The sequence below is a fragment of the Myotis daubentonii genome, chromosome 6 (assembly GCF_963259705.1).
Source record: "Myotis daubentonii chromosome 6, mMyoDau2.1, whole genome shotgun sequence".
Taxonomy (NCBI): Eukaryota; Metazoa; Chordata; class Mammalia; order Chiroptera; family Vespertilionidae; genus Myotis; species Myotis daubentonii.
In genome coordinates, this window is record NC_081845.1 from 92,639,248 (window position 1) to 92,663,916 (window position 24,669).

Consider the following 24,669-nt stretch of genomic DNA (forward strand, 5'->3'; position numbering starts at 1 on the left):
AATTATTCCTGTAATAAAACTAGAGAAGTTCCTACTCCTGTGTATGTTTATAATGTGGCAAAGATGTCCTATCAACAGCTTTACACAAATATAATAGTGTGTTTCAGGTGGTTCTTTCCTCAGAGCATCTTCACAAAGCCAAAATGCAGTTCATTGTTAGCAAAGGAGGAAGGAGAGTATAAAATAGTATGGTATGCTGCTCTGACAGACTTAATCCGAGAGGAAATCTTCAGTATGTTTAGAAAAAGAGATTAATAAACTCCATATTCCTTAGACAATCTTCCAAAGATGATGATCCCCATCAACTGAGCTTTTGATAGGTATAGAGACTTTGTGTTTGTTCCATGACTGGCACCTGGCTTGCAGATGTGTTGCAGGATAAAGGCAGAGCAATATGCTTTGTCAGCTGAGCTGGTAGGCAGAGGAAGGGAAACAACCTCTTAAAAAGGTGATGTGCTGCCTAATCCGGACAAATGCCACGTCCACAAAGCATGAGAGGACAAAGAGTGCACCAGGATTGTCCTCAGAAAACAACTTGGATTTCCCCCAACAGAATGAAAAATAATCAACCACCTGGCAAGTCTCTGAATAATTTGTTCATAAGTAATTTTACAATTTCTTTCAATGGTCATAGGTGACTTTTCTAATCCCCATGTGGTGTTAATAAGGAAAAATGAGTCCTCAATAATGGTTAACAAGATAAACACAATTTTATTTTTGGAAATCAATGGAAAGATTTACTCTTCCACAGATTATACAATTTGAGGCTTTTTTCCCAACTGAATTCCAGTTACTAATTGCCTTCAAAATGTGCCTCCTAAATAACTAAGTAATTCAGACTTGATACCTTCCCTTTACCTAGTAATACTTGATATAAATTATAATAAATACCATACTGGAAATACATTTCGGTACATATATCCCTACACAAACCTACTTTCTCTCTTCTAAATTCAGACAGAGATGCAAGTATCATGTAGTTTTGATGCTTATGCTCTGCCCCTTCCTAGAAATAACATGAAAATAAAGGCAACTTTATGCAAAAACTAGAGCTCAAGTTTTGATTTAGGAACCTCAAAAAATATTTTTCAGCCCAGCCAGCGTGGCTCTATGATTGGGCATTGACCTATGAACCAGGAAGTCACGGTTTGATTCCTGGTCAGGACACATGTCCAGGTTGCAGGCTCAACCCCCATTGGGGGTGTGCAGGAAGCAGCGGATCAATGATTCTCTCTCATCATTGATGTTTCTATCTCTCTCTCCCTTCCTCTCTGAAATCAATAAAAATATATTTTGAAAAACATATATTCTTCAGAGTAGAAAGGGATTTAAAATTGGCTTTATAAACTCATAACATGTAAAACATTGTGAGCTTTCTTTTAATATCACCACTAGTTTTCAAATATCTTGTTTTAATGTCTACATTGAGATTTTTCAAAAATCAAAAAATTATTTACAGTATCACTTTCTTATCGATGGGAAGAACTTAAAATGTATTAATACAAGTATGTGCAATGCAACCAATTTCCAGCTTTTCAGTTTCTAAAACTTCCCCTCAAGTAGTGGTTCTCAACAGAGACCAACTGTACCCCGCACCCAGGAGACATCTAACAATGTCAGACATTTTTAGTTGTCACAACTGGTGTGTGTGTGTGTGGGGGGGGGGGGGGTGCTGCTACTGACAACTAGTGGGTAGAGGCCAGGGATATCACTAAACATCCTTCACAACAAAGAATTACCTGGCCTAAATGTCAATAGTACTGAGGTTGAGAAACTGCCTTAGAGCAACTGATCTCAGAGAAAGCGCAAGGTAGGGGCCACAATGTCTTTTATAACTTACCCTCAGAAGTCACATCCCATCATTTCTGCCACATTCTATACATTAGAGAAGTGGATTCCTACGTACAGTCAGTACTCAAGGGGAGGAGAATTAAGCTCCACTTCTTGAAGGGAGGAGTATCAAGTAATTTATGGCCATATTTTTAAATCATAACACTTAGCAACTTGATTTTTTTCTTTTTTAAATTAAATATATTGGAGTGACATTGGTTAATAAAATTATATTTCGGGTGTACAATTCTATAATGCATCATCTGTATATTGTATTGTGTGTTCACCTCCCCAAAGCAACTTGATTTTTTAAAATCAAAATACTGGAATTTTCAAGATAGCTCATTTACGTTTGGGAATGCTAGATTAAATATTTTTAGTGCTCTAGAAAAATCACTGAAATTCCATTTAACAAAGCTACTTTTGCACCCTAGAGAAAGGTCTCTGTTTGCAGTATTTTGAGGACCTGACCTAAAAAAATTCTATTAAGCACAAACACATGCAGTCTGATACAGAGAAAAGTAAACTAGGAGTGAAAAGATTTGTGTTCTGGTTTCAGTTCTGGCACTTCCCAGCAAGTGATCTTGGCCAAAGGTTCTATGAACCTGTTTCCAAATCAATAAAATGGTGGTGTTGCCTTGACCAAAGTCATTCAGTGGTCAGAGCATTAGCCTCGGATCAAAGGGCCTTGGGTTCAATTCCTGGTCAAGGGCACATACCTGGGTTGCAGGACTGATCTCTGGCCCTGGTCAGAGCACCTGCGGGAGGCAATAGATTGATGTGTCTCTCTTCACATCAATGTTTCTCTTTCTCTCTCCGTCTCCCTCCCGCTCTCACTAAAGATCAATGGATGAATATCCTCAAGTGACGATTAACCAAAAATAGAATAATAAAATAAAGTAAAATCGATATCCTATATAATAAAAGCCTAATATGCAAATCAACCGAACAGCGGAATGACCAGTTGCTATGATGTGCACTGACCACCATGGGGAAGACACTGCATGCAGGAGCTGCTCCCAGCCCGCCAGCCTGAGGCCGGCTAAGGTGGGCAGGGGGAAGGGCTGGCAAGTGGACAGGCGTCGCCACGCTGGCCAAGGTGGGTGCCAGTGGGCCCCCCAGCCATCATCCTGCCAGTCGCCCCATAGATAGCCGGCCAGGTCTAGGGACCCTACCCATGAATGAATTTCGTGCACCGGGCCTCTAATTATATATACAAAAGGCTAATATGCAAAATTTCCCCTCAGGAGTTCGACTGTGAGTTTGATCGCTTGCTATGACATGTGCTGATCACCAGGGGGCGGCACAGAACATGTCGATGACCAGCGGTGGGGCGCTGAGGGAGCGAGGGAAGGAGGAGGCGGGGAACCATGTGGTGGTGGTGCGCATGTGGTGAGGGAAGGAGGTGGTGGGGAGGCAGGGAGGCGGGAAACCTGATGGTCCCTGATCACCAGCCAGGCCTAGGGACCCTAACCATGCATAAAAATAAAATAAATATAAAATAAATAAAATAAAATGGTAGTATCACCAGCTCTGCTTATCTTGAAATGCTGTTTTGAGGCTCAAGATAATTATGTGAAAGTACTTTATAAATTATACTAGAGGCCCAGTGCATGAAATTCATGCACAGGTAGGGTCCCTAGGCCTGGCCAGTGATCAGGGCCGATCGGGGCCTTCCTTTGCTGGCTGCTGGCCGGGGCTTTCCTTCATTCCACACCAACCCCTGGTGGCCAGCACACATCATAGTGAGCGATCGAACTCCCGGTCTCTCGGTCGAACACCCAAGGGGACACTTTGCATATTAACCTTTAGGTAAGGCAGGTAATTTTAAATGTTCCAAGTTGAAATGAAGAAGTATGGGGCTTATTACATAATCAATTTTCAATATCTATTTTTAGATCTCTTATTCTCAAATTTGAGGTTGAGCATATCTCTGAAATGACAGTAAAATAAGGCAGATTATTAAATGTAATTGAGGGCCCAAATCCTCGATCATTTGTTCACCCTACAGATAACTAAAATATTGTTTCTACAAGTTAATATGCATACTTATTCAGTGACTACCAGATAAGATCTAAGAACTACTAAAAACAGCAATATAATGTAACTAATACTTAATGACATTGAATTGCAAAAAACTATTCCTTTATATATTTGTTTCCCAACTTAAGACTGTGAGGGAGAGCAGAAGCTACAGTTTATCCTCAGAACCTAGCCCAGTGCCTGAAACTACTGCAAGATTAATACATATCTAAGCAGACAGTTCCTGACCTCAAGGAACTGAGAAATCTAGCTGCGGAGTCAGAATGAACAGACACACACAAAGAAATTACTGAAGACTTTTACAAAGCAACACATTTGCTTTCTCTAATCCATTCTGTACCTCCAATTTAATAACATTTTTCCTTGTTACTTTACAACTCAACTCTAACAGCTCTCTATTGCCTAGAAAAATGCAGTTGCCTTAGCCCTATTCCAGACCTAATTCTTAATTTCTGAGGGTAGAACCCAAGCACCTGCATGTTAAAAAGTTCCACAAGTGATTCTGAAGCACAAACCAGCATAAAAACAATTGGGTTCACCCTACTGAGATATTCCTCCATCAGGCCAGTCCATCTCATATCTAATTCTTTTAGTTATGGTTTCTCCTGTTAATCTAAAAATGTTTCCTTTCCAAATACTGCCCATCCTTCAAAATAGCCTTCAAATCCTTCTCCTTGCATGGAACCATTCTAACTACTATAGCCCAGAATGTCCCCACATCTCTATACACATTAATACCTATATACAGTTCATTAACATTTTATATCTATTTCTTTTATACACTAGTGAGCCCTTAATACTGTATGATGGATGACCAACAGATTTCCTTTCTTACCATAAGTATAAAACACAAACATAAAAACACAGATATACACACATATTTCAAACTTTCAAAATTATGTTGCTTTAAATACCTAGCGTAATAGCAATCTTCAGGTAATTAGCTCACTCCCTGGTTGTAATTTTCATGACAACTGTCATTCATCTAATGATAAGCTTCCTTCAAATATCAGCTCCACATATCTAAAGCTGACCCATACAATTTTACAACATGAATCTATTCCTGGGGTGGTTAGTACTATGTCTCTGAGAGCTCTGTCCTTGATAATGTGTAGGAAAGTAATCAGGGAAAGCAAGAAACACTACATTTCAATAGACTTGAAATCCAAAGGGGGAGAAATTCTTAAGATTAAGTTTGTTAGGTTCAAGCTTGGACACACAGTATATGAACAAGGCCACTGTGGAGACTGTATCAAGTAATGGGTTCAAAAGAAATATGCACAGAAAGTATATAGCTTCTATCCTTGTTGCAGGGGGAAGATTCAAGTTATCCAATCTCATTTTTATTCACGGCCAATCGATCTAAATATACAAGGTTATATAAGTAGTCCTCAACCAAGGATAATTTTGCCCCTACGGACATGGGTCAATGTCTAGATATATTTTGGGTTGTACCAACTGAGGGTTACTACTGGCATCTAGTGGGTAGGGTAGAAGGACACTGCTAAACATCCTATAATGCACAAAACAGCCCCACAACAAAAAAATTTATCCCACTCAAAATGTCAATAGATTGTATAATCCTCGGTAATACTATGTACTGTATATTAGAAAATGGAAACACAGCTTGATAGATACTCATAATACTTACTGCTCTCTTCATTTGCTATTTTTCCCCTTTAGCTCCTTTTAGTATCTCTATCATTTAATTTATTGAGATTGTTCATTTCAAAGCATATCATTCAAAGCATAAAGGCACTTAGGACACCAAACTAGGAATCGAAAAATGAAGCAAGCTAAACTTATAATATCAGATGAGGAAATTATTAGAAATATATCAATTTAAGAAACCAACATCAATATTTCACTTAAATTTAATACTAAGAGAGTGTTAGGGAGTCATCTTTTATTATACCAAATAGGAAGATAACTAAGATTTTCACCAGCATTTGGCAGCCTGGAGAAGAAAACATAAATAGAAACTATTACTCAAAAGACTGGGTACAAGAAGGTTCAAGTTAGCTAAAGCCTTCGATGAAGGACTTGACAAAGGGGATATAAAGAAATAGCTATTAGGGATAGTAAGAATAAGGCAACTATTTCTGGGAATAAAGTTATATCTACTACAGGGCTGAGGAAATATATGAGTTAAATATACATTTGCATAAACCAGACACCTCAGGCTAGAGTCACAGGACAGACTAAGGGCATGATTAGGGGCAGATTAATTTGTAGGTGAGAAACTGTCACACAGAGACACTGCTCAAGTGCAGGTATAGGGCTGGGTTAAGGATTTAGAGGACCTTTACCCTCACAGTTCCTTCCTCCCCCTAAATCATAGCCTCCCTGAGCCCTTGGCAGATCAAAAGGAGAAGTTCTGACCTCTTGTGGGCACATGCTGATGTCACCACTTTCTAGATGTGAGTCATCAGATGGAAAGGCTACTCTGACACAGAACTTCAACCCATAGCCTTGCATGAAGTTGCCCTAGTTGTAAAAAGTGACCAGTATGTCACTAGATTCAAGAGACACAGAAAAATCTAAAAGATTTCAAGGAAGCAATTAGAAATATAAAGGTAGATTTGAGATGGCAATTTGAGTTTTAAAAAATGGAGAAAAAAAGAGGATTTCCAAAGCAATCTGAGGAAACAACATAAATATGCCCCTTGTGGAATGATACTTTCAAAAGCAGAGATCCTTCCTGCATTGTTGTTGCTGTTTTTTAATCTTTATAAGTGCTGGCAATACTGAATTAACGGATTTAAGAAAACAAAAGGGACACCTGGTATGCTTGTGGGGTTTTTGTTTTTGTTTTGCATGGTCATGTGTTACGTGATGCCTACACTCTGGATGATAGGCTTGGAAAAGCAACCCAAGCATACATGTGAGTAGAATGACAGTAAGGCACACATGCTCACATACCTTCCTCACGTCACAGGCACAGTGACAATACCACCGCAGCCTAAGGATGAAGGTTTTGAGGAAAACAAGGAAATCTGTTAACAACATCATTCCAAGTAACAGGAGCTGACATGTTCAGGGTCTAAAGTTACTCTGACAGCAGATCTAAACAGAATAAACATTTCTTCTATAACCTTTTGTTATGTTGCCATGGGAATCAGTGTTTAGGAACATATTTTCTGCAACTATATGTCAGAGCAGCGAAAGGGGGCATAGCTTTCCTGTAAGAGGAGAGAAATTTGTATCGGTAAAGGTGGGGAAGACAATCATTCTTATGAGCTTTTACAGGGTCATGTATGTGTAGAATCTTTTAATCCATAAAATGTATTCAAGTTAAGAGAGAGGTTCTGGGGACCTCGTAGCCAAAACATCAGTAACTGGTAACAACAATCCCATCTCGACTACAATTATTGTAATGGGGAAAAGGCGGATGAATGTAAAGTTGATCCAAGACCAAATAAAACAGAAATTAAATGAAATCTTAAATGTGGAAGGCAGGCAAAAATTACTTTTAAAATATGACCTGACAATAAAAACAAAACAAAACACACACACCTAGAAACCCAAAGAAAGCTGAAAAACCTGCCAGCAGGCTAATCTTCCTGTGTCACAGAAGCCTAACGATAATCTCTTTGCTCCCTTCCATTTGGTTTCAGAAACCTGAAAAGGTTAAGGAAGCCCATGTTATTTAAAGAGCTTGAGTACCCCAAATTTTTAGGGCCCACCAAAAGTACTGGCTCTGGTACTGAGTCTTTTGGAATGACAGCTGTGAGCATTAGTCCAGGCTGTGCACCAATTCATCTGACTCTCTCAATCAACCCTAAACTACAATGAATACCTCTAAATGGATAAAAACCAGAAATGAAAAAAGTAGGGACGCAGAGTAGAGTGATGTTTTATTTTATTTTATTTATTTATTTATTTATTTTTTTAAGTATTACAAAGAGTATTACACATGTCTCCTTTTTCCCCCCCTTGACATTCCCCCAGCCTCCCCCACCCCCCAGTGTCTTGTGTCCATTGGTTATTCTTATATGCATGCATACAAGTCCTTCAGTTGATCTCCTACCCCCCCAACCCTCCCCAGGCTTCCCACTATAGTTTGACAGTCTGCTCAATGCTGCTCTGCCTCTTGTATCCATTTTTGTTCATCAGTCTATAATGGTCCTTATTATCCATAAGTGAGTGAGTTCATGTGGTATTTTTCTCGCCTTCCCAGGGGCCGTCTCAGTCTCTCACAGGGGCCATCTCAGCCTCACAGGGGTCGTCGCAACCTCACCGGGCCATCTCAACCTCACCGGGCTGATTCAACCTCACCGGGGCCGTCCCAGCCCCACCGGGCCGTCTCGGCCTCACAGGGGCTGTCTCAACCTCACCCCTCACCGGGGCCATCGCAACCTCACCGGGGCTGTCGCATAGAGTGATGTTTTAAAACGGAAGGTAAAATCTTGTCTCTTCTCTGATCACAACCCTCCATGGCCTCCACTCTCAGAGTGAAAGGCACAGTTCTTATAAAGGCTTTAAAAAAGACCCTTCATGATCCCTGCCCATCTGCAGCCTCTCTACTTCCTTCTCCTACTACTATTTGGCCTGGTTCATTCAGCTCTAGCCATACTGGTCTAGCTATTCCTAGAGAGCAAGGGGCCTTTGCCTCAGGGCCTTCCCACCTGCTGATCCTTCAGCCTGAAATGTTCTCTCCCCACTCATGTCCAACAGGTGTTCTATATCATTTTGTCTACTCTGCTTCAAAGTGCCATCCCAGTATTCCCTCTCCTTTCCATGCTTCATTTTCCTCATAGTACTTATAACCTGGCATACTATAATTTTTACTTATTATCTTCTACTTCCACCTCCTTAGAATATAGCTTCTTGTGGGCAGAAATTCTTGCCTGTTTTGCTCATATCCCATTTCCAGCACCTGAAGAAAGACATAGTAGTTGCTCAAAATATCAGTATAATATTCAGAGTCCTATCCTCAAAGAGATTAGCATGAACCCATCTTCCTCTCTCTTTGCCTCCAAATCCTATGCCCTGTAATACTCCAAAGTTCAGAAAATGGCACTAAGATCTATCCATTTGTCCTAAGCCAAAACTCAGGGGTCACCCTAGAGTCCCCTCTCTTCTCTGCCTCTTTCTCCCCACATTCAGCCTGGGAACCAAGCATGTCTGAAGCCAGGACCTATTTCTCAAATGCAGAACTTACAGACCACCATCTCCTTCTTCCCTAAAACTGTAAAAAAATGAAATGCTGAAAAGCCAGTTAATTTTATAAATCCTTAACACATATATACTTAATTTATGGAAGCACTATGCAAAGACAAACTACTTCTAATACTGAAAGCTTTATTTAAAAACACACACACACATTTCAAGTTTAAAGATATCTTGGAATCCCTAGATTCCAAGTCAGGGAACCCACTTTCTTTTTTTTTTCTTTCTTTTTTTTATTGTTTTATTGCTTAAAGTATTACAAAGGGTATTACATATATGTCCTTTTTTCCCCCGCCCTTGACAATCCCCTGGCCTCCCCTACCCCCCAGTGTCTTATGTTCATTGGTTATGCTTATATGCATGCATACAAGCCCTTCGGTTGATCTAGGGAACCCACTTTATAATGAGGATTTTTTTTTAAAGCACTACAGTAATTATACCTCTTGGACAGGAACAAATCAATACCAAATTTCACAGTAAAGAGCAAAAATCCAATGCATTTTCAAAGGTCTAGAGAGACAATTATTTCTATTTATGTCCTATACTTACATAACACAAACATACACAGAAGGCTCAACTTTACAAAATGCACATTGAGGAATTTCAAATCAACAAGAGTCATAAATTCAGGAATTAACTACATGCACTGCCTAATAATTCTTTGAGGAGAAAATTTAATCTGGACAGTAAGTTCATTTTTGTTTTATCAATTCTGAGGAAGAGATGCGACTTTAATAAGTTAAGTCATTATCCCTCAGATTATGGGCAATGGCATTGGTGGGATTGTCTTTATATAATCACAGCTCTATGACAAGTGACCCAGCAACCCCTTTCTTCAAAAAGAAGGGACAGGGGGAGGCAAACAACACAGCGTGAAATCAAAAGCAGAGTACTCCTCAGTGTCAGAAAATTAAACTGGCAGAATTGAAAAGCTAGAGGTCCAGAACACCCTTATTTTAAAATGGGAACCAATGGAAAACTATCAGTGGAAACGTGGGATTTGACAAGTAAAATGGCTTCATAGCCAACTTGACTGAACTTCTTAAAAGTCTTTATATATAGCCAGGCCAGTGTGGCTCAGTGGGTTGAGCATCGTCCCTTGCACCAAGAGGTCACCGGTTCGATTCCTGGGCACATGCCAGGGTTGCGGGTTCCATCATGCAAGAGGCAGCCAATCGATGATTCCCTCACATTAATGTTTCTATCTCTCCCTCTTCCTTCCTCTCTCTATAAAATCAATAAAGACATTAAAAAATAAAAGTATATATCAGTACGAATATTTGCCATTGTGTTTAAATATTTATTGTTTAGCACTAATTATATGCAGCCAATCACATTACTTTTGGTTACCAAGAAAAACAATGGGAAAAAAGGTCAGCACGGGCTTATTGTCACCACTAGTAAAGTAAAGGGCAAGTCTGTCTCATTGAGTATATCAAGAAAGTCATCTTTTTAAAAAATATATATTTTATTGATTTTTTTACAGAGAGAAAGGGAGAGGCATAGAGAGTTAGAAACGTCAATGAGAGAGAAACATCGATCAGCTGCCTCCCGCACACTCCCTACTGGGGACATGCCTGCAACCAAGGTACATGCCCTTGACTGGAATCGAACCTGAGACCCTTCAGTCCGCAGGCCAATGCTCTATCCATTGAGCCAAACTGGTCAGGGCAAGAAAGTCATCTTCATATACCCAATGATGGCATATTTTTATTTGTGTCCTGGTTCATCCAAAGTAAATAAGTAAAAATGAAAGATTTTAAGTGATGAATGGGCATTAATATTGAAAAAATTAGTTTAATTTATTTATTATATTTATTAATATACAATTGTTCCACAAAGCATTCAGGGAACTGGATTTAAGAAATTTTGCCAAACTCTTACTAAAAGTTTTGTTATATACTCTATATACTGATGATAAATATAAATCTCACGGCACGATGCCTGGGAACATAGTAAGCAATGTATAAAATGTGGTTTCTAATCACATTTGGTTATAAGCTCTATGAGGGACTGTATTATCTTGCTCTGTCTCATTCAGCACTCTATCCCAAGAAACCCAGTCCACTATCAGGTCCATAGTTTGTATTTAATAAATACGTTGAATAAGTAATTGAATATGTTTTAAGAGTAATACTCAACTCTCACCTATTTTATGGTTACCATACCCCAGAAAAAGGCATTTAAGTTCCTGTTTATGTTTCCTTAAACTAACCACAAAGATTCCCTCCCCCCTTTCTGTCCCAAACCCACAAAATCAATGCTTTGCAACAACTGTTCTTAAACAATTTTGCTTCATTTCCCCTCACAAAGTACAAAGTTCCTCAAACTGCAAGGTTTAGTTTAGTTCCCTTTACCCCTTAAAAAGGAAAGGCATGTTTGTAAAACTTTATCAATTCTCAAATTTCTAGTCTGATTCCTTGCTCTTTGATTTGTGGTTGGTCATCACACCAGCTCTATTTGCATTTTTATTATATACTTTGCACAAATTAAAATAATGAAAAATAGCCTTGACATAAAAAAAAATTTAAGTTACACATCAAAGCATATCGCAGTTCAGAACAATCAAATTAGGAAGCTGACACATATTCCACTGATGTTGCATTCCTTAAAATACTTTCAGAAATTCTTTTTGGGAACAGACTTCAAATCCAGTTCTACAAGTCACACAAGAAACTCTGTGTCATTACTTTTTAGTTGAGACTCCTATTAGACATAAAACAGTATCACTAACCTGACTGCTTAATCTTTTTCACCAGACTTTAGTACAAATTCTCTAAATTGTTTGGATTCAATCTGATTTTGTTATTTCCCAAAATCTACGCTCAAAGGATGAAGATGGTGAAAAATAACACAGGCTCAAAATGAATTCTAAGAGAAGTTCATGGAGTATTTTCTGCCATACCTGAAAAGTTGCTAATGGATAGAGCTCCAAATAACTACTCTGAATGATATACACACTTGTAGATCTAAATTCTGAGATTTTAATCCAAAATCAGTTATATTTGTCTACAGTCAATTATTACATATATCAGCTGTACTTTCCTCCCCTAATGTGCTAAAGTTACACCTTAAATCGCCTTCCCAGAAATACTACTTAAAAAACAAAACAAACAAACTCTGCCTTCCTGGAAGGACACTGAAGAAACTTAACAGGGGCTATCTCTGAGGAAAAGAACAGCATGGCTGGAGAACAGAAAGAAAAGACTTTTCACTGGTATCTTTGTATACCTTTTGAATGTTATACAATGTGAATGCATTACATATTTTTTAAAACCTGCTTAACAAAATTACTTCCAAGTGTCGGATATTTCTGGCTCCCAAGCCAGAAAAGAATACTAGCACTAAAGAATTGTGGAGTTCATTTTAACGTCACTTCGCTGAGAATCTGAACCTCCAGTTGCAGTGCAGAGCTATTCCCACCAACAGCAGGGAAACCTTGCAAGCAGTTCAAGTTCACTAAACTCATCATAGCTGGACCATTCTACTGTACCCCTGCATTAAAGTAAACATCATTGGTAACAAAAACTTGGTACTACAAAAATTAATGTGTCAATTCAAGAATAAAAAACAAAGCAGATTAATGAGCTATAAAAGGAGCAATGATCCAAATACATCTTTGAAAAGTAGCAAGTCAATAACACATAAACTGTACATACAGTAAAATGCTGCAAATTCCCTTAAAATGCAGTCCATCATACTACGAAAACGTGGAAAAGATGTCAAGTATGGTGCCATCAGCAACATAATTAAAGCAGCCTGAACTAGATATTGCAATATGATCTGTTGCCGGACACAATTGCACAATCTCAATTACCCAGAAGATTCTACCAAACAGGAAATTCATGATGTGACTTTAAGAAACACAGGAATTACATTTAAAGATGAATACACTTCAAAAGCCTGGAATTTGTTCCAAAACAAGAAATAATTTTATAGACCCCTTTTCAAATGTTCAACGGCACGAATTACACGAATAAGCTTCCGATCAGGAGCTCTTGAATTACAGTAAATCTAAACTGTAGTGTCTAAAACCTTGGAAGTTAGCGAAGGTAAGTGGAATGTTTCAGATCTGGAAATTTCATGGTATTAATTTCATTTAAAACACAGTGTGAATTGAAGCTGATCTACCCCACAAAACCATCGTGATCCTCAGGCGATAAATGTAGATAAGCCCCCTGCAAACTCTCGAGGACTTTAAAAACACGGTCCTGTGCACAAGAATGACCGCCACTGGAAAATATTTTACATCTCCCAGCATTGTGAAGAACTGTTTGATCTCGAGGGCGCCCAACGGATCGGAATCTCACTTGCTCCAAGTGAGAACACTGTTTCGTCAAACAATACTTAAATGAGCAGCGGAATGTGAATAATCGGCGAGGCCGCCAGCTTCTCCGGCTGCAGGGTTCTCGCCGGCATCTCACCCACCCCCCAGCTGCCAAAGGAAATGCGCTTTCAACCGAATCGGAAACGCACCACTCAAGCTGGCACAGGGCTCTCCGAGATAAAGTCGGTATTTTAAGCTCTATGGGCCGCTGCTAATTCAACTGCCAACTCAAAAAGAACGCTTCTCAAAATGGGATTTGGACACAGAGGCTTGCAACCAAGTCCGGACTGACGCCCTCCGCCGTCAGTTTTGCTCAGGCGACCGCAGACTCCGAGTCGGCCTTTGCCCTCCTGCTTCTCCCGGCAGCTCCCCGGGCTGCTGTGCTCAGAGGGCAGGCGCCGGTGACCGGTGTGGGCGCACCTCGGGGAGGGTCGTTCTGCTGGACGCCGGCAGGAGACCCCCCGGAAAGTGCCGCCCTCACCCCCCCCCCCCACCCCGTGCCTGGCCCCAGAGCAGCAACCCCCAAGGAGGGAATGCGCAGGGTGCAGCCAGGGCCGAGCTCCAGCACCACCACCGCCCGCCCGCTATGGACCTGCATCCTGCACACAGCCGACCACCCACCTAGGTGTGCAGGGTAAGGGTGCAAGGCACACAGGGAGCGCTGGACAGGGGTCGAAAGGGCGGCGATGCCCTCCCCCAAGGAAAATTCCTGCCACTTGGTGCATCGCCGAGCCGCGGGGGCAGGCCTGGCTCTGGGGCATGCGGGGCCAGCTAGCCGCCACGGCCCCAGGCCCAGTGACACTCACCACACGGAGCCATAGGCGCCGGAGCCCACCGGGGACAGGTTCTGGTAGCGCTCGGGCACCTCCCAGATGGTCTTGTTCAGCTCCTGCCGGTAGAACTTGGGCCTTTCCTGAGACATCTTCCAGCGGCGGCCGCGGGGGGAGGAGGTGGCCCTCCGGGGCCCCGCCTGCACCCGCACCCGCTCCCTGGCCCTCGTTGCCCACGCGGTAGGGCGGGAACCCGCACTCGTCGCCCGCGCCGGTGCGGTGGCCGCGACCCCGCTGACTCCCGCGAGCGCCCCCTGTCAGCCGCAGGCTGGGCGCGCCTCAGGACGCACGGGCAGGACGCACTCCGGGGCTCAAGGCTGCGCCCGCCGAGCTCTCCCTGCACCCTCTTCCCTGTCAGGCCGCCTCCGGCTGCGCCACGGGACCACGGCTCCAGCTGCTGCGCCGCCTGGGCTTCCAGTGGTCGCTGTTAGCGAGCCAGAGAACAGGAGCCTCCCGCCGTACTCTCGCGAGATGAGCTCCCGAGACGCTCCGCGAACCGAGATTTTACCCAATATGGAACCTGCCCAAGGGAGGGGGGAGAGAAGGGGGCGGGACGGGAGGAGCAGTTCTCGCGAGAAGAGAGCAACAGCTGGACACCAGTGGAAGGAGGTTGGCGTCGGTTACGGGCGGGAAGGCGACCCGGGAAGGAGAAGGTAAGCAGGCAACACATGCCGCGTGCGCCCCACCGTGGCCGGCGGGGCAAATGCCTGGTGGAAATTGACAGTGTCGGGAAAAGAGCCAAAAGATCTTTGAACCGCGGTTAGTCACCACCAGCAAGAGCACCTGCGCAGCGGAACACCCAGTTGCCGAGAAATCACTGCATTCAAAAAAGAGAGATAAAGGTTCAGTCCAGAAAACTGTTGCATTCCCATCTACTCAAGGACATACGGCTTACTCTTAGGAATTCTGATTAAATCTATCCCAAAAGTAATTATCAGCCCTGCCTAATAGACTGACGCTTTGCAACCTAACTCTCCTAGGAGTTTTCAAACTTTAATATATATATTATTGATTTTTACAGAGAGGAGGGGAGAGAGATAGAGAGTTAAAAACATCGATCAGTTGCCTCCTGCACACTCCCTACTGGGGATGTGCCCACAACCAAGGTACATGCCCTTGACTAGAATCGAACCTGGGACCCTTCAGTCTGCAGGCCGAGGACGCTCTATCTACTGAGCCAAACCGGTTAGGGCAGTTTTCAAACTTTTATGTACATAAGAATCACCTTGGGAGTTTAAAAATGCAGATCCCCAGACAGGGAGTCTGATTGGATAGGTCCGTGATGGGCACCAAGAATGTGCATTTTTACAATACCGCCCAGCCACTTCTGATTAAGGAAAGTCTCTGATACCTCCCTTTGAGATGTATTTTTTAAACCACTACTCTGAGGACCCGGCTGGTGTGGCTCAGTGGTTGAGCATGGACCTATGAACCGGGAGGTCACGGTTCATTTTCTGGTTGGGGCACATGCCTGGGTTGTGGGCTCGATCCCCAGCAGGAGGTGTGCAGGAGGCAGCTGATCTCTGATTCTCTCTCATCATTCTTGCTTCTGTCTCTCCTTCTTTCCTCTCTGAAATCAATAAAAATATATTTAACAAAACAAAATAAAACAAAAAACACTTCCCTGAGGGTTTGAAATGGACTCCTGCCCTGAAGAACTTCCACTGAAGAGGACGTTAAGCATTTAATTCATGCCTCTCAGGGTTAGAAGACCAGGGCAGAGAGTGGTCTTATTAGGCAAGTCAATTGATCTTTCTTAGACCTTAATTCCAGTTAATGCAAAAGAGAACTCCTTTCTTACATCCCCACCTAATAGGGTCATTTGTAAAGCTGAACAAGATATTAAATATGAATGGGCAAGGTATTATAATCCCATGCCTACCCCCACTGTTACCAACCTACTCCTATGCTCAAGCTTGTTAAAATAAGCAAAAGAATTGGACCCTAAAAGAAATAACAAGGTACAAGCCAATTCTCATCACTCCCCATGATTATTCTCTTTTGTGTTATGCATCCCTTGGAATGCTTAAATTTTGCCTATCTTGTCCCTGCATCTAACACAGTGCCTAGAACATAAAAGATATTTCATAAATACTTGTTGAACAAATTATGACCATTGAACTGCGGTTAGCCACTACCAGCAGCAGAGCACCTGCACTACAGGTAGTACAGGATCCTCAGTTCTCCTCTAGGAAAAAAAATTAGAAAACCTAAAACCTGATTCATGCAAAGCTTTTTTAAAAATTTATTTTTATTTTTTATTTTTTTTATTCAATGTGGCTTAGCCTGGATTCTCTTGCCTACAAAGACATGGTGCTTGAAAATGTTCCAAGCCAACCTACCTGCAGGTTTAGGGAGCTTTCAAAGAAGTAATGAAGGTTGAAGGAAGAAGTGAGAGCAAAAATATGACTGTGAAAAAAAAAATGAGGGCTTGGAGTGGAGAATCAAGGAGATGAGGGAGGAAACTTGGAAGTAGGAATCCTAAGAAAATCATAAATTTATCCAACAAATTGGGATAATGAGGTGAGAGTGACCAAAAGGGTAAAGATAGAGTGAGCGTTACATTCACTCACTCATTCAGCAAATATGTATTAAATGCCTACTAGGTGCCAGGCATTTCTGATGAAAGGGTGATCTAAAAGCAAATTTGGTTGTGCCAACATGGAGCTTACAATTAACTTGAGGGCAGTCATTCAATCATTCAACACAAATTTCTTGGTCACTTACTATATCTACCACACTGTTTTAGGCATTGATGATTCAGTAGTTAATGAAAGATAAAAATCCCTGTCTTTATAGGGGAGAGACAGTTACCAAAAGGAATGGGAAAAGTGAATACTATGTTAGACATGAATACAGCAATCCAGCAATTGTAAAACTGCAATGGCTGATCAGAAATATAAGGCTGCAGTGAGAAACAGGGGCTGGGACTGAGCTTTGTTAACCTAATAAACATTCAAACCTGTGAAGAATTTTTGTGAGTTTATGTGAGCCAAACTGCCAACCAATGCGGGGAAGCAGAATCTCAATGGATTGAGATAATGCTCTGGAGCATGGCAGCTTTGCGCCTTACAGTATTTTATACATTGCAATCAAAAGAGGTGACATAAGTGGATTGCATGAAATCCACTGGTGACAGATTAGGGAGGCTGGAGAAAGCAAAGCAGGGAAACCTCTGGGACTGGATAAAAAGTAAAATGATAGACACATACTTCTTTTACATGGGTGAGGATAAGACAGTTAACCGTCAACAATTAACTCAGTGGCAATGAGATCGGTGGTCTCTGCGGAGCAGTGCCTGTGCTTTGAGGGGTCCAGAAAAAGGAAAATTACTTTGACATTTAAAAACATATATTTTTTTTATTGATTTCAGAGTGGAAGGGAGAGGGAGAGATTGAAACATCAATGAGAGATAGTAATTGATTGGCTGCCTCCTGCACACCTCCTACTGGGGAGTGAGCCTGCAACCCAGGCATGCGCCCAACCCAGGCATGCGCCCTTGACCAAACCCAGGCCCCTTCAGGCTGCAGGCTCACGGCTCTATCTTCTGAGCCAAACCAGCTAGGCTACTTTGACATTTTAATATGTTATCATAGATGCCAGAAGACAGTAGACAGGCTTAGTTAAGGTGAAGATTGTCAGGGAAGATACCGACCTAAGGACATGACTGCTCACCATAAATTGCTTTTTGTTAAAAACTTTTTATTTCAGACCATCTTTTGTGGCTAATTTAGGCCTCTGAGTTTGCAAGGCGGCCAAGCAGGCCTTCCCTGAGCTTGTCTGGCTAGCATGTGGCCCCTTGCGCCCACAGCTTCGAAGGAGGAGGTTAAGGCAGGTCAAGGGAGAGAGCAGAGCTGGAGGGCTGGGCAGCAGTGTCCCCCAGTGGGGGGAGTCAGCTTGTGGGGCCCTCTAGCCTCCCGTTCCCTAGGCCTCTTCTGACCTGATGTGGTTGTGAGGAGACAAGTGAGTTACTGTCTGTGAGGTGCGGGGCGAGGCTTGGCATCAGGCGGGCCCTCCATCAAGAGCAGTAGTCAGCCCGCGGGCGTGGCCCAGTGGCTGAGTGTCCATCTATGGACCAGGAGGTCACGGTTCCATTCCCGGTCAGGGCACACGCCGGGGTTGCAGGCTCCATCCCCAGGGTGGGGCGTGCAGGAGGCAGCCGGTCAATGGTTCCCTCTCATCATGGATGTTTCTATCTCTCTCCCTCTTCTTTCCTCTCTGAAAAAAAAGAGTGGTCAAACCTGGGTGGCACAGGTGAGGGGCTTCCACGGCCCAGGTATAGGGAGGGCGGCCCAGGACCTCACCCCCGCTGCCCATGCTCCCCCACCTCGCCCCACTCCTGTCGCCCGCCCGCCGGAACGCCCGCGGGCTCGGCCGCAACGGCTCGGGAACCGCCGGCGACCGTGGGCAGCGCCGCCAGCCCGGCCGGAGCTGCTGGGACCCGGTGCCCACTGCTCCCCCCGCCGAGGAGCCGAGCCGGTGAGCCGCTGCGGGAGAGCCGGGCGCCCGGGCTGCGGGTTGGAGCGGGTCCGGGGCGCCCGCGTCCCGGTGGCAGGTCCACGTCCCGGGCGGGCGGGGGCGCCATCGGCCGCAGGGCCAGCGCGTCGCGGGCTCTCAGTCCAAATGTGTGGAATGAATGACGATGGTTCCTGGCAGCTTCTCTCAGAGGCATTGTCTCCGCTGCTGAAAGGCTGCGGGCAGATGCGTGGGCAGATGCGTGCGTTTTGCAAGCTGCATCCTTTCAAACTCGTTGGTCTGATTGGTCAAAGCCCCAGGACGAGTCCGCTGCCCAGGCCCAGGCCTCACCCCACACCCGTCCATCTCCTCCTGAGACCCCACGGCCGGCGTGACTCCTGCTTTCACAGGTCACTGCTGTTGTTCATTCTGTTCCCCCAACTGAGCTCCCACTTCCACCCCCACCCCCTGAACCCCTTTCTCTTCTAATCAAATCCTATCGATGTATCAGTGTTCCCTCGAAGCCTTCTCCAGCATCCCCACCCCATAATGAGCTCTCTGCAGCACACCCTACCTGTCCCCAAGATCATTGTTTCTGTGCCCATTGGTCAGCTCCATGGGGGCTGTCATCTTACTGTTCTTCCCCAGCCCCCAGACAGTGACTGAAGGACACTGAAAGCTCTTTGCTTGTGCCTCTTCCATATTCCACATACATTCCCCATTTTAAAATGTATATATATATAAAAAAAAAAAACAGGTGAGGGGCTGTTTCTGATGAAATTCCAAGTGCTTATTTTGAAATGTTGGAAGTGAAATTTACCTTCCCATGATTAAGAGAACAGGAAAGATGACAATATTGTGGGAAAGATTCTTGCAATTAAACTAAGGCTCAGGATTTCACATTTATTGGGTTGCATTTAAAATAGTTATTCTTGGCTTTTTAAAATATTTTCAACACATTTTGTAAACGAATCAATGGGTGGCTGGGTAGGCAGGCATCTTTAGAGGATAAAGGAGCCAGGTCAAAAGTGCCTGTATTTTAAGTGTCCCCATTTTAGCATGGAGAGACTGAAAAAGGTGATTGGCTATGTTCGCAGTGGTTTGCTTACTTTATTGTGTAGCAGAGTCACCCGGAGGCCTTCCTAAACAAGATTGCTGGCCCACCCTTAGAGTTTCTGATTAATCAGGGCCTGAGAATCTGCATTTCTAACCTAGTTCCCAGGGGATGGTGATGCTGTTTATGTAGGGACAGTGTGTGGATGACAGAGATCAAACTATTTCTATTCTTTAGTAGTAAATCCAGATACCCCAAATTATGTCACATTTATGAAATTACAAAATGAAAACTTAAGTAGTTCAGACCCACGGTTCATCCACTTAAATATTTTGTCTGATAGCAGGAAGCATCAGAGAATTGTTTTCTGAGTAGACATTTATCTTCAAGATTACAGGCAGAGCTTAGCATGTGGCCGCTCTCACTGTGTGCAGAGGCCCATCACACTAACAATGCTCAGGAGTCGTTGTGTTGCTCCCTCGTGTGTTGTGTCTTGGCTGAAAAGTCACTTTCCCATCAGTGTGGTTTGGATGACTTTTTCGGTGATGCATCACCTTCCCCACACCAAAGTGCATCTGCCACTTGTCAGTAGGAGCTTCTGGTCATTGTACCTTGTTGGGAAAGGAAAGGGCCCTGCTGGTGCATGCAAATGAATCATGAGGGCTTCTATGCAATCAAGAAAGACTTAATGGAGCTGGAGAACGTCCGGAGAAGACTGCTAAAAAAAAGAAACCCAATAAGGAAATCATGCGTTTTTCTTTATTGCCTTTAGCTAGTCATAGGATGAGCCCTTTACAGACGGGCTTCCATCTGCCCCTTCTAGACATCCTCACTATGGTCCCATGAGTTATGGTTTGGTTACCTCTCCCCTAGAGGTAATAGTAATGGTCTCAAACTGGTCGTTTTAGCTTGGTCTCTTCTAACTCCAAGTACTGTTCAGTAGAACTTAATGTGATTATGAAAATGATTTATGTCCAGTATGGTAACCCTTGCCATGTGTGGCTGTTGAGCACTTGAAATGTAGTTAGTGTTCCCGGCCAGTGTGGCCAAGTGGTTGAGCATCGACCCAGGAACCAAGAGGTCACCGGTTTGATTCCTGGTCAGGGCACATGCCCGGGTTTCGGGTTCAATCTTTAGTAGGGGGCATGCAGGAGGCAGCTGATCAATGATGTTTCTCTCTCATCAATGTTTCTATTTCTCTATCCCTCTCCTTTCCTCTCATTCTAAAAAAAAAAAAAATCATTAAGAAACATATTTTAAAAATAAGAAAATGTAGCTAGTGTGGCTGAGGGGTTTTTTTGTGTGTGTGTCTTCAGTAACAAGGCTCTCGATACAGAAGTCACACATGGAGGTCCACAGGCTAAATCCAGCCTGCAGAGGTGTTTATTAGATGTGTACTATGGTTTTAAAAATATGTAAAGTAATTGATAGCATTTAAAAGTCAGAAGACTTCACATAAACTCTGGAATTATGGCTTCTCTTGGAAGAGGTCAGCTCTGGCCATGCTGGGCCCAACGTGACCCATGACAACAATTGCTGGAGCTGAGTGGCTGCCGCTGCCCCCCGAGTCCCACTGTTCCCACGGTCCTTGATGTTCACACATTGCCAGCTTTTCACCAACCTGGCCTTAGTGCCACTTTTGGAAACAAAATGCTGGATTTTAGACCCTGGATCCAACCCAGGATGGCAGTTACTATAATCTCAATATTATTAGCAGGTTAATTAGGCTTTTTTAGATGCCAGAAAGAGATATATTCTAGTAATGGAGTTTTACTGTAACGTTACATTGTAAGTACCGCGCGCTAACCGATTGCGCCACTGGAGCTCCAAGTAAAGTTACATTGTAAAACGAAACAAAACTGGGTCAATATTGCTATAAGGGGGGAGGGGAAATGTATTAATGTACAGTTCAACTTGTTTGTTTGTTTTTCTGTAAAAGACATGAAGTCCTAATTCTCTTAAGTGATTCATTGTGAAATACCTCTTCCATCTTTGATATTCCCCAACAACATTATCACTTCTTTATAGAATTTGTGATTTTTAGTTCATATGTATTATATAGCACACCAGTGATACCCAGTGCTTTAAGGGTAAAAATACAATATGTAACTATAACCCAATTATTTAATTTTTCTAAAACCTCAGTTTTATCACCTATAAAATAGGGATAACAGTAATACTTGGATTATTGTGGGAATTAAATGAAAAAAACTCATGAAAAAAATTTAGTGCAATGTTTGTCATATAGCGAGTGCTCTAAAAATGTTGGCGATGATAATGATGATGATACTCGATCATTCTGAAGGAAAGCAAAGTTGATGAAAGCAAACTTGTTTGCAGCCTCACCTATTAAAGAATTATTTGGCCGTAGCTGGTTTGGCTCAGTGAATAGAGCATCAGCACGAAGAACAAAGGGTCATGGGTTCAATTCTGGTTAAAGGCACATACCTTGGTTGCAGGCTTGATCTGCCCCCATCAGAGACACTGCAGGAGGCAACCAATCGATATGCCTCTTTCACATCAGTATTTCTGTCTGTCTCTCCCCCTCCCTTCCACTCTCTCTAAAAAAATCAATGGAAAAATATCCTCATGTGAGGATTTAAAAAAAAAAAGAACTATTTATATAATCTACATACTTTGTGTTTACCTATATATTTTATAGCTATTATAAAACTGCAGTGTATTATGCAAATGCAAGGTATCAATCATATATATATATATGAATATATATAATAGAGAAATATGCTAATTAGCTAGGATACCGTAATGGATCCACCAGACAGGAGGAGGTTGCGTGCACAGCATTGGGAGCGGGGTGGCAGGGGCCTCTGTACACCTGCGGCCGCGGCTGCTTCAAAGGCCAGAGAGGGAGGCAGGGCTGGACCAGCAGTGGCTGTGGCTGCTGCAGGGCCGGACCAGAGGGTGGGTAGCACCACACGATTTTGAATCATGCTCTGGACTTCTAATATATATATATATCTACACTAATAAAAGACAAAGATGCTAATTGACCATACCTTCGCTACTCCCATCAGCCAATCAGAAGAGTATGCAAATTAACCCAACAAAGATGGCTGTTAAATTTGCATACTGTAGGCAGGGCGGTGCAGCGTGAGCCGCCGCCTGGCCCACCGCCATCTAGGCCTGCCATCTGCAACCTGGGGTGGCGGGGCAGGGCAGCGCAGTTCGCTGCCCGGCCTGCCACCATCCGGGCCTGCCATCTTTGACCCAGCACGGGATCCGGGCCTGCCATCTGCGACCCGGGAGGCGGGGCAGGCACCGCGGGATTGGGCCTGCCATCTGCAGCCCGGGGAGCGGGCCTAAGCCAGCAGGTGGTTATCTTCTGAGGGGTCCCAGACTGTGAGAGGGCACAGGTCGGGCTGAGAGACACCCCCCACCAGTGCACAAATTTTTGTGCACTGGGCCTCATATATATTCTATCTAATAAAGAGGGAATATGCTAATTGACTGCCCCACCCTCAAAGATGGCGGCGCCCACAGCCAATAAGAAGGGAATATGCCAATTGACTGCTCTGCACTCAAAGATGGCAGCACCCACAGCCACAAGATGGCGGTGCCCCGTCCCCTCAGCCCCGCCAGGGCAGCAGGCTGCTCCACATGCCTGCCTCCGGAGACCCACAGTCCCCTCAGCCCCCCAGCTGCCCAGGGCTGGCCCAAGGCCCAGGCAAGCCTTGGATGGTGGCTGCCCAGCCACCACAGCTGTCCGAGGCTCAGGTAACCAGGGCCGGCCAGGCTTGAGCTGCTGGCAGTGGCACCAGCAGTGTGATGGGGTGTAGTTCCCCTGAATGCTGGGTCGCCTCCTGTCCCTGAGGGCTCCCGGACTGTGAGAGGGAGCAGGCCAGGCTGAGGGACCCCCCTCCAGTGCATGAATTTTCATGTACCAGACCTCTAGTATATATATATTTTAGAGGCCCAGTGCATGGATTTGTGCATGGGTGAGGTATAGCCAGCCCACCCCAAAGGGGGCCAATCAGGGTCAAGCCAGCAGGGGGGAAGGGATGTGGGAGGTAGGCCAGCCACACCCCTAATTGGGAGGGGGGCACTCAGGGGCAGGGCCGGCCAGAGGAAGGGGCCTGGAGAAGACCCACTGAGCTGGAGCTGAGCATGGGCCCCAGGCTTCCCAGGGAGGATGGCCTCTGCAAGGAAACAGAAACTACCAGAAGGCTCTGCAAACAGGCCCTGAGCTCCCTTTGGCCAGGCGGACTCAGAGCTGGTGTCTCTGTGTGTGCATTAGACACAGCTCGGCACTCGCCTTTGTCTGTTGGTCAAATCCATTGCATGGAAAAAGGTGTTCCCCTTCTTCTCTCTGGGCCCTTACAACAAATACAGGCCAATTGGAAGACGCAGGCCCCAGTGGCAGAGCCAGGCCCCACAATCACCGGAATTTAGGCCTAAGACAAGTGGGTAGCAATCTCCATGGAACAGAACACACTGCTTTAGAGTCTTCATTCGCCCCTAAAATGTGTCCAGCTGCTCCTCTTTAGCCAGGATACACTGAACTAAGGAACCAAAGACTGAGTTTCCTTTGAGGTGGGATCCACCGGGAGCCGGCTGGTAGCAAGGCCCCTCACAGGCAGCTGCCTTCCCCACAAGCTTGGTGTGCTCTGAGCTGGTCCATTTCTGGTGGTGCCGGGTCCTGGACTGCTGGTTGGGCGGCAAGGCCACAGGGTTTCTCTCTGCCACCTTCCTGGCCTCCCCAGCAGTACCCTCCAGCCTGGCACGCCAGGTGGCTGTCGCTAGAGCCGGGACTCGGAGAGTGAAGGAGTTGGCCCATGCGGAGAGGGACCTGCAGGTGGCCAGGCCATGTCCCCCCACCCCCGCTTCTCAGTCTCGCTCGCATGGATTGGGCCAAAGCCTGCTGCCCAAGACTGGTGCCATGTGGGGAGGGTCACCGCAGGGAGAAGGGCACCCTGACCTGCCAGCCTTGGTGATGATCA

The 24,669-nt window shown here is 44.3% G+C and overlaps 1 protein-coding gene across 2 annotated transcripts in view; it reads right to left on the reverse strand.

The window, feature by feature from the left end:
* Window positions 1-14,698, reverse strand: part of MAPK14 (mitogen-activated protein kinase 14) — a 70,642-nt gene extending 55,944 nt beyond the window's left edge. Inside the window, exon 1 of one of the 2 annotated variants that reach the window (XM_059701876.1) lies at window positions 14,179-14,698. In XM_059701876.1, coding sequence (XP_059557859.1) covers window positions 14,179-14,294 — 116 coding nt within the window. In that variant the 5' untranslated portion in view covers window positions 14,295-14,698. The remainder of the gene's footprint in view (window positions 1-14,178) is intronic. The other variant, XM_059701875.1, reaches the window with a different exon arrangement.
* Between the last annotated feature and the right edge of the window lie 9,971 nt (window positions 14,699-24,669).